Source organism: Condylura cristata, unplaced genomic scaffold (genome assembly GCF_000260355.1).
Source record: "Condylura cristata isolate star-nosed mole 26May11 unplaced genomic scaffold, ConCri1.0 scaffold00009, whole genome shotgun sequence".
Lineage (NCBI taxonomy): Eukaryota > Metazoa > Chordata > Mammalia > Eulipotyphla > Talpidae > Condylura > Condylura cristata.
The window spans coordinates 30,564-40,838 of NW_004567110.1; the positions used below are offsets into that span (position 1 = coordinate 30,564).

Genomic DNA, 10,275 nt, shown 5'->3' on the forward strand with positions numbered 1-10,275 from the left:
CCCCAGTGCCCGGGTGACCCCGCCCCTCAGCCGGGACCCCCCTCCCCTCAGCCGGGACCCCCCTCCCCTCAGCCTGGGACCCCCCCTCAGCCTGCGGCACCCCCTCCCCTCAGCCTGGGACCCCCTCCCCTCAGCCGGGACCCCCCTCCCCTCAGCCTGGGACCCCCCTCCCCTCAGCCGGGACCCCCCTCCCCTCAGTTTGAGGGTCCCGGCACCCCAAAGACAGAGCCTGTACTTACTCCCAGGTTCCCGGCAGCCCCGGAGGACCCGCAGCCCCCGTGGAGCGTCCCCTTCGCTCGGGCCAGCGAGCACCAGGGCGCCCCGGCCCGGCTGCTGACCTCCCTGGACGGCGAGCACGGCAGCCCGGCTGGGGCGCGCCCGCTGCACCTCTGGGCCCCGAGAGGACCCCGGCCTCACCCCTTCTCCGTCTCCTGCAGGTGTCGTCCGGCCTCGGGGGCCCAGGCACCCTCCCGGCCATGAGCCCCGTCGGGCCCCGGGCGGTGAGCCCCGAGGAAGAGGCCCCGGGCTGCAAGCCGGTGAGGGCCCGGGCCTGGCAGCTGCAGTGGGGGGGCTGGCGGGCCCCACCGTGGTCTCGGAAGGGGGCGGGGCGGGCCTGGGGCCCCCAGCGCCGGCTCTGGGCCGGGACTGAGATGGTCAGGCGGCCGGGAGGCCTCCCTGGCCGCGGCCGCCCGCCCCGCAGGCGGAGGACGCCTTCAGGGACATCGCGCGGCACTTCTCCAAGGCGGAGTGGGCCGCCATGGGGCGCTGGGAGAAGCTGCGCTACCGCAACCTGAAGAGGAACTACCAGGCGCTGCTCGCTCTAGGTACCCAGGACGCTGACCTCGCTCTCCGGGCCCCACCTGTCCCTGCGCCTGGCCGCAAGCCTGCAGGGCGGCCGGTCCCCGTGGCGCCAGAGGCCGCCAGCAGCCTCACACCCGCCCGCGGCTCGCCTGCCTGCCTGCCTGTCCTCCTGCAGGCTCATCCCCAGTCCAGCCAAGATGTGCTTCCTCGCAGGTCTCCGAGCCCCTCGGCCAGCTTTCATGTGCCGCCGCAGGCTGGCCCTCAGGCCCCAGGGAGAGGACACTGAGGATTCCGATGAAGAATGGACGCCGCGGCAGCAAGGTGAGGAGGCCCCTGGCGAATGAAGGGGTCCTCCTGAACCCCACCTGGGTGAGGGCTCAGCTGCATCAGGGGTTCACAAAAGAAACAGTGTTTCCTCTAGAACACAAGTGTGCAGGAAATAAGATACAAAACATAGCAAGAGGCTGCTCATGCCAAAGTGTAAAGGGCCAAAAATTCTTTTTAGATACGCGGCTGAGCAGCAAGCTTATGCACACTGAAGGCCGCCCCGCCTCGTGGCAGGTGCTGGGGAGCTTGTCCCAGCCACTGTGGCCTGCGTGTGACCCCACCAGGGACGGACCCTCCTGTCCCAGCTGCCCCCTCAGCAGTGGGTTTCAGTGGATCCACCTGTTCTGCTCCCCGCTCTACTCTGATGAAGCTTCTCACACCCGCACCTCTGGCCTGCACCCCAGTTCTTGTAGCATAAATAAATAAATCTTAAAAAAAAACTGAAGGAGTGAATAGTACCAAATGAAGAATAGTCATCTGTAGGAGAAAGAGAAAGTGCTGGCAGGTGGCTTCGGTGTGTCTTGGTTTATTTTTTTCTTGGACTGTTTTTTAAACTTTGAAATAGAAATTATCTGAAGCCACAGATAATGTGGCACAATGTTGACATCAGATAAAATGATAGTGGATGCATACATAGGTTTCTCAGCAGAACTTTCCATTCTTTCCTATTTGTTTAAAATTTAAAAGATTATTTTTGCTAAATGTTGTTGATTAATAAAAGGACAACTAAAGAAACTCTAAACTTAAATCATCAAAGAGCTTTCTGACACTAATCTTAGGATACTTACAGAATTAAATGTCTCGGAGGAGGAAATGATTAACACTGCCTGTAAAGATACATGATTTATATATGTATATTTAACTCAAAACATGTGATCTTCTTATCCCAAAATGAACCTGATTCTCTGATTTGATTCTGGGGAAGTACTTGAGAGAGCTACTCACCTATATCCCTGGCCAGAAACGCCACTGGGCAGATGAAATGTTAATTATTATAAAATAATTTACGTTTAAAGCTAACTTCCTCCTGTGCTGTTTAGACTGGGGGGGGGGGTGTTTAGAGGAATCAACTGCATAAACTGGAGAAAGCAATTTAGATTAGGGTTTCCCATCTATGGATTTCTGCTGCCCTAGGCTCTTAAAAGTAGCTTAAGGTCAAGAAACTGAACACATGGCTATCCCCAAAGGTTTTGAAAGGAACATATATCCCCTGGCTTACCAGACACCTACACTTCTTTATCTGGGCTCATTTAAAACGTCCAACCCAGGCTTCCCTGGGGGTTAAGTTTCAGCACTATCACCACTGTAGCCTGAGTTCAAGCCCCAGCCAGGGAGTGACCCACAGGGCACAGAAGACCCCTCCTGTCTCCTGGCTGCTCCTCATCAGTGTGTTTCAGTAGCCTGTCTGCTCTGCTGCCCACTCTGTCTCTGGTGAGTCCTCTCTCACACACACCCCCCCACACACACACCTCTGGCCTACACCCAGTTCTCATATGCATAGATAACTATTAAATAATAACTCCAAGTCAGTGAATTTTTTAATGTAAAGGAAAAAAGCACCTAACAAATGTATCCTCTTCATAATTTTTTTGGTGCACAGTACATATTTTAACTCTATGCATATTATTGCCCAATGGCTCTCTAGAACTTTCTTCAGTTACATGACCAAAATTCTAAGCCTGTTGAACAGCAGCTCCATTTCCTCTTCACCCCTTACCTGGCAGCCACCATTCTATTTCCTGTTTCCTTAAACTTGATTAATTAGGTAGCTCCTGTGAATGGAATCATGCAGCATTTGTCTTTTGTGACCAGTTTGTCACAATGTCATATCAACAAGGTCCACTGATGCTGTAGAATATGACAGGATTTTCTTCTTTTGTGGAATACTACTCCATTTTATGTATAGGCCACATTTTTATTATCCACCCATCCATCAATAGACATTTGAGCTGTTACCACAGCTCGAGTATTGTGAATAATGCAGTAATGACCATGGGTTTGCAAATATTTACTCAAGATGCTACTTCAAGAGTTCTGGACATTTACCCAAGAGTAGAATGTGGGGTCACATGGCAGTTCTACTTTAATTTTTTTCGAGGAGGCTCTTGCTGTGTCTGTAGTTGCTGCCCAGTTTACATTCCACCCACAGTGTGTAGGGTTCCAGTGTCTCTACATCCAGTATTCATAATTGGTTCAAATTTCTGTGTCCTGATGAGAATCTCCAGAGTCTGGAAACATTTAGCAACTAAAGCAATGATTTCTCATCACATTTTAGTCAAACATCCATGGGTGGTGACCTTCAGAGCAGAACAGAGTAAACACCAGAAGGTAAGCATTTCCCAAATTCCGCTGCCAAGTCTTCCCCATGGGTCTGAACACAGGTAAGAGCATGAGAACACACAGAGAACCCCAGGAAGTGCCGGCCACCTCGTCTGACATGAGAAACAATCTCGTCATATGGCAGATAATCGGGTAGCAACAATAGCAGCTACCTCTTATGTCCATAGCGTTTCCAACTTTACCACAGGCATTTGACATGCGTAAGCTCGCGTAATTGTACCGCAGCCCTACATGGTGCAGCCCCTCACTTTCATCACATAGAGATGAGGAAACTGAGGCACAGAATTGACTCAGATCTCAGTATCACCGGTAGTGTAATCTAATCCAAAGTTTTCTCCAAACTGCTCATAAGTTCAACTTTTGTAGTTTTATAGTTTACATTGTGTTATCCCTCCATCTTAACATCACTCACCTGACTGACTTCAACTTCAGTCTTTCTGTTTTGTACTTTTTGAATATAGTACTTTTCCCTTACATCGTTGTCAATGTTTGGGCAGTAGCTCCCCTCAGTTATGGTCATCGGTGCTCCCCCCTCCCCAAACTCCACTTGCATCCCTCCCTACTTCCTCCCCCAACCCCTCCCCCTCTGGAGGACTCATATCTATGTTCAACTTTCAAGCTGTCTTCATCTGACCCTTTGCCAGCCCCAGATCTTTTCTGCTGTGGTAAAACCAAAGAGCCCTCTGACTAGTGAGAGCTGATTAGTATATGGGCAACCTGTATGGTGGATGATGTGTACTGTGGAAGGGTGAAGGCAATCAGGTACCCACCCTCTGAGCCTGCCACTCAGCTGCAAGGAAGGTCCAGGCTCTGGGGAGCTGTAGATTTGATGACTGAGAAACAACAAATAAGAAAATGACTTGAGGACTTTGTACAGGAACTTACACACTAGTCAAAAGGAACCTGCCCAGCTGAGATGATTTTAAACGCTGCTTCTGTCAGAGAAAGTAGCCGCTGCTTTCTCAGAGCTCCAATCAGGAAAATCTAAGTTGTTCGGAGTCCTTTGTTTAAGCTGCCTTCTGCCTCTGCAAGATCTTTGGCAGCCTGGTCCAGATGTGATTCCTCTCAGAAGCCCAGGCCCTACTGAGGGCACCCTGGAGACACCCATGTTTTTCGCATGAGCAACTCCACATTCACAAGTCCATCTAGAAGACAGGGGGTAAAGAATGCTGAAGATAATATCTTTGAGTTAGATTTCAAATGCAGGGGTTTTGGTGGCAGGTCTGTCAAGGGTCCCAAAGACACTTTGGGGGATACTTACATTTCACGTCACTCTGACTTTAAGAATTACCACGTGTCAGTCTGTGGATCAGGAAACTAAAGAGAACCAAACAGTAGTACAGTCTCACTCAGAGCGGGCAGAAGCCAGCTCACCTAAGCACAGACAGTCTTTCCCGGACGTGGCAGCTTGCAGCTGTTGCGTCACTTCCTGCCAGCCAGTTATTTGTCCTCTTCCTAAGAAAGAGAAGTTTGATTTCTGCCGCTGCTCCTTTCCTAGGTTGTTTGTTCCCTCTTATCTACATTTTCTCTTCCATTAAATACCTGCAACTCCCCTTTTTTTCTCTATAAGCCTTTTTTTTTCTTAACCATAACCTATCCCTCCCCACTCCCACTCAACCTTGGATACCTCTTTGGGGTGTCCATGTTCACTGTTTTTTAACGATTTCACTCCATCAGTACATCCACTTTGACTCCTTATTTTACTGATATATGTGATATTGCCCAATATTTGTCTTTATATTTCTGACTTGATCACTCCCGATTCCCTTACACTCCTCTCCTTACACGTGAATAGTGCTGTGTGCTCCTCTCACAGACCTCGTTGATCTTCCAGTGCCAATGTAGGGATGGTACTTCCTAGCGTGTGCCAACTTGACATGCCTTCGATGAGTGTTTTCTGAATGAATATTCACTCTCCCCACTCTCACTTTTATGGAGAATCTGAGAGAAAGCAGAAGGGAGAGAGCTTTAAGACATGGGGTCCAGTCCTGCATGCATTACCCACTTAGTGAACGCAATACCTTTGGAACTCAGACTCTTCCATTATTTACAAGGGCTGCTGAGGTGTTAACTAAAGTCACCCATGTGAGAACCTATCACAAGCCCTGACTGACTAGAGAAATACATGTTGTCTGTTAATTTGACTCTCACATTGCAGGGACTGTCCAGGGCTGCAGGAAGTAATGAACCTAGTTTGCAGGTAACGTCAGGAATAGCGGCTTTGCTGAACACCAGTGGCTCAGAGCGGGCCCAGAAACCAGTGAACCTTCCTAAAGAAGCAAATACCTCTAGACAGCGCTCGAGACAAAAACTGCGTAAGAGAAAATAATTTGGGGTTTCACCCCGAGTCTGGTTGAAAGGTTAAGAATGAAGTAGTGTGTGGGGTGGGCTTTGGATGTGCCTGAGCTTAAGCTGGGTTAAGCTTAACTACGAAGCTTTTTGGGGCGGGGGGCAAGGCAATGCTTGCGAATTCTCTGAGCTCCTGAGTGACCCACACAGTGAAGGCGCCGAAACACAGCTCAAGCACCATCTGAGAGCATTAAGTCAGCTTGAGAGAATCGACATGTGGGAGCCGCCAAGTACATCCACTGGCAATGTAGGGACGGCACGTCCTGGCATGTGCCAACGTGACGTGCCCTCGATGAATGTTTTCCAAATGAATCTGAGAGTGAACCGATGTGTAAGCAACAAGGCTGGGAGGTTAAACCTGATCATGGAAAGAGTCAGAAATTAAAATTGGATTAAGCATCTGAAGTCAGTGTGGGGTGTTGCTTGCTCTGCACTAACAACACAGAGGGAAGATGACTTGGTGAAAGATTTTGCATTTCCTGGCAAAACCGAAACAAACATTCCAGTCATGCCAGCCTCACACACCTACATTTTTCCACCTCAGAACTGAGGAGAAAGAAGCCTGACGTGAAGACGTATGCGCTGAGAGAGAGAAAGGGCCACGCGTACCAAGAGGTCAGCGAGCCCCAGGACGACGACTATCTCTGTAAGTGACCCCGGCCCTCACAGAGAAGGCCGCAGAGTCTCAGTCCGATAATCCCCTCTCATCACCCGCTTTCTCTGGAGACACGTAGGGCAGGACAGGGTGCGGGGTTCTCCCTGGGTGCTTCCTGACAGGTGCTCACTCTGCCCTCCGACCCCGTTGCTCTCCCCTCCAGACTGCGAGAACTGTCAGAACTTCTTCGTTGACAGCTGTGCTACCCATGGGCCCCCCACATTCGTCAAAGACAATGAGGTGGACAAGGGGCTTCCTGAGCGCTCAGCCCTCACCCTGCCCCCTGGGCTGAGGATCGGGCCGTCGAGCATCCCCAAGGCTGGGCTGGGAGTCTGGAACGACGCCTCTGACCTGCCACTGGGCCTGCATTTTGGCCCTTATGAGGGCCACGTCACAGAAGACGAAGAGGCTGCGAACAGCGGGTACTCCTGGCTGGTGAGAGCCACACGCCTCCCAGGGCAACGGCCTCGCCTTCTCCAGGTGGGCCAGGGGCTCTGAATGCTGTGTGGACTTCGCCTCACCACAAGCTCCATGTGCAATCGGGGAGGGTGAGAGCACAGGGAAGACGAGGGTGGTCACTGGCTTCTGGCCACGGAGAGATGAGAGGCCCAGAGGGTGAGCAAGGAGCCCCCTGCCCTGGCCCACAGCTGGAGGCCGAGTCCACGCGGCGAGAGCAGTGGTGGCAGAAGGGAACCACTTCTGTCCAAAAACACCTTCAACTTATTTTCCTAAAACACAGATCACCAAAGGGAGAAACTGCTACGAGTATGTGGATGGAGAAGACAAGTCTCAGGCCAACTGGATGAGGTGAAGCTGCTGGCCTCTGGGACCCGGAGAAGAGGCCTCTCAGGCCTTCCCATTCCTTTCCACGCCCTGTGGCCTCCTCCAAATCTCTGCACCTCCCTCCCCACCTCCCAGTGTTCTCTCATTTCCAGAGGGGGATAATGAAAAAGATACTGAGTGTCCTCAAAACATAAATCTATGTGGGCACTGGGGGAACGTAGAAGGGTTTCAGTTACCCCGAGGCGGTGGATTCCACCCAGTCGGCATGGCTGTGTGTGGCCTAGGGAGCACGCTGCAGATGCTACTGCGTACGCTGCCCCGTTTCTTCAGCTGTGCGCACGCCTGGGTCCCCTAGCCAGGGACCTGTGTCGGGCCCATGAGCTGGCGCTGGCCCTGCGAGCCTGCTGGGGGTGGGCAGCACCAGTCTGCCCCCGGCTTCTGTGTTTAGCGGCTCAGGCCCCCTGCAGGGCTCCCTTTCATCAGGGAACATCAAAAGTGAATAAACGAGGGTTGCCCCATGTTATGCTGCTAAGACAAAGGGCCCCCCAGGTTTCTGAGAAAACCTGGGGTGAATAGGGCCTCAGACAAAGCATGGGGAGAATGGAAAAGGCCCCTTGGAGATCAGCATAGGTGGCTGATGCTGGGGGCTCTGGCAAGACCTAAGGCCCCGGACAGGGCAGGAGAGGCCTGGGGCTTCCTGGCTCAGCAACAGCAGGCCAGGCCGAGTGGGCCTCATGAGTGGGTGTGTGGCAGGGACAGGCCACCCATGGGCCACAGGGAGCAGCACTGGGTAGGTGGGTGTCGCGTCCCTTGTTGGGGGGCTTAGGCATGGCCAGACAGTCCGCTGCAGGGGGCTCATCGCAGCAGGGGTTGGCTCTCAGGACAGAGACGGTGTGAGTCTGGAGCGCGGGGACTGACCACCTGGCCTTCTTCCCCTTTGCCCGTCAACCCAGGTATGTGAACTGTGCCAGGGATGAGGAGGAGCAGAACCTGGTGGCCTTCCAGTACCACAGGCAGATATTCTACCGCACCTGTCGGGTGGTGCGGCCGGGCCGTGAGTTGCTGGTCTGGTATGGTGACGAGTACGGCCGGGAGCTGGGCATCAAGTGGGGCAGCAACTGGAAGAGAGCGCGCTTGGCTGGGAGAGGTGGGTGCCTCGCGCCAGGCCTGGTGGGGAATCTGGGGCGAGTTCACGAAGACTCAGTAAAATTTCAAGTCGGACGCTTCAGAAATTAAGACGTTCAGTGCCTACTGACTCTTGGGAATTATGACATTTCAGTTTCGGTTCTTTTTATATTCCACGCACAAAATCCACAACAGTGTGGGGTGCTGCAGGTCGGGGTGTCTCAGCGGCAAGCTCACCGAGGTGGCCCCCACTGGCTCACCCAGAGCTGCTTGTAGCAGGACGTTCCCCCCAGGTCCCCGGCTGCCACGGGCCTCTGCGCCCGACAAGGACTCGAGCCCCAGAAAAACAGGCTGCACCATCCAGGTGCCGGTGGTGACACCCCCTTGGCCCATGGCAGCTCAGTGCGGAGCAGCCAGCGCCGGGAGTCCAGGCACTGCGGGAAAGGCCGCAGGAGGCCACAGCGGGCAGAGGCTCTGGAGGGAAACCTAGGGAGGCGGGGCGGGAGGCAGGCAGGCAGGCGTCTGGGGTAGCTGAGCTCCCGCGGCTCAAGTGGGGAGCAGTGAGGAAGAGGAAGCTGGGTGGACACGCGGCTCAGGCTCCGGCCACACTGACATTGGGGTTTCCCCGAGCAAGGTGGAGCAATGGAGTCGTTTAGGGCCGCACACTGGTATGCTGCGCTCTAAGTGACAAGTTGGTTAATTTTTGGAGAATCTACTGCAGGGCCACCCCCAGGTTACTTCATTCCCCAAGTGCTGGAGGAGGGGAATGGCCAGGCCAGAGAGGTAAGGCTGTGCGTAGACTTTGAAACAGGACTTCTGGTGTGCTTTGAAACAGGTTAAAACAGAATGAAATAAATCAAATGTGGCCCTCAGGAGCAAGGCTGGAAGAAGGGAATTTTTATATTTGCTGATTTGTGGGGAAGAGGAGCCATTCACAGCCTGTGTGGTGGCAGGAGCGAGTCTGTCAGTCGGCTGGGCCTGGGCAGTGCTGTCTGGTTCACACTGCTCCATGCTGAGTGGCTGCTAGGCTCACAGGTCCTCTCCCCTCGTGAGGCGGCACTACCAGGGTGCTCACGGGCTTCCCCTGGACACTGGGGGTGCTGGTGTGAGGGGGTCTCCCTGCAGCTCCCTGTCTGCAAGGAGCAGAGATGTCTGGTTCCATGTGCAGGGCCCTCATCTGGGTGAGATGTAGACAAGGCCCTGGGTGTGGACTTCCTGGGTTTTGAAGATTTAGTGAATAAATGGAATGGAAACATAGACCGTAAAGAAACACCTGGTGGAGGCAAAGTTTCCACCGTCAACACACTCAGAATGACCAGGGGAGGGGAAGGGCTCACTGGGAGACCAGGCCTATGGCCCAGGTGACCTTGTCAACAGGTATCCTCAGCAAACACTTCTTTCAGCAGAACCAAAGCCAGAGATCCATCCATGTCCCTCCTGTTCGCTGGCCTTCTCCACTGAGAAATTCCTCAACCAACATGTGCGACACCATCTTCCTGCCCAGACCTTCTCAGGAACATCTGTGAGAAAACACCGCCAATCAGAGGATCATCAGAATCGGCAGCAGCCACATGCTGGTCCCCACAGCATGAATGATGAACTTCAAAAACAATGCATCACAGAAAGGCCCAAACCTCTGCCTAAAAAGATAAGGCAGAAGGTTCCAAAGGCCTTTTCCAACCTTCCTACTGGGCAAAAGCGGAGCTCTAGGGAGCATGAGAAAGTGATGGAGGAAGAGCCAAGCACAGACCAGAAAGAGAATCCAAACACGGGCAGATTCACTGGGGTAGGGCTGTCAATAACTGTAACAGGCGAGTGCGGAGGGAGTGGGCGAGGCGTCCATGATCAGTCACACCTCATCACACACCAGAGGACACACACAGGGGAGAAGCCCT

The 10,275-nt window shown here is 53.3% G+C and overlaps 2 protein-coding genes across 2 annotated transcripts in view; one reads left to right on the forward strand and one right to left on the reverse strand.

Moving 5' to 3' along the window:
- PRDM7 (PR domain containing 7) overlaps positions 1 to 10,275 on the forward strand; it is a 12,646-nt gene that overhangs the window by 1,425 nt on the left and 946 nt on the right. The window contains exons 2-12 of the mRNA XM_012722840.1: positions 199 to 372; positions 438 to 536; positions 701 to 824; positions 1,015 to 1,122; positions 3,404 to 3,456; positions 5,627 to 5,783; positions 6,362 to 6,463; positions 6,636 to 6,907; positions 7,212 to 7,279; positions 8,209 to 8,402; positions 9,787 to 10,275. The exon at positions 9,787 to 10,275 is cut by the window's right edge and continues 1 nt beyond it. Of these exons, the coding sequence (XP_012578294.1) occupies positions 199 to 372; positions 438 to 536; positions 701 to 824; positions 1,015 to 1,122; positions 3,404 to 3,456; positions 5,627 to 5,783; positions 6,362 to 6,463; positions 6,636 to 6,907; positions 7,212 to 7,279; positions 8,209 to 8,402; positions 9,787 to 10,275 (1,840 nt within the window). The remainder of the gene's footprint in view (positions 1 to 198; positions 373 to 437; positions 537 to 700; positions 825 to 1,014; positions 1,123 to 3,403; positions 3,457 to 5,626; positions 5,784 to 6,361; positions 6,464 to 6,635; positions 6,908 to 7,211; positions 7,280 to 8,208; positions 8,403 to 9,786) is intronic.
- LOC105853451 overlaps positions 9,822 to 10,275 on the reverse strand; it is a 2,438-nt gene continuing 1,984 nt past the window's right edge. The window contains exon 2 of the mRNA XM_012723099.1: positions 9,822 to 9,900. The gene's annotated coding sequence lies outside the window, so the exon portion shown is untranslated. The remainder of the gene's footprint in view (positions 9,901 to 10,275) is intronic.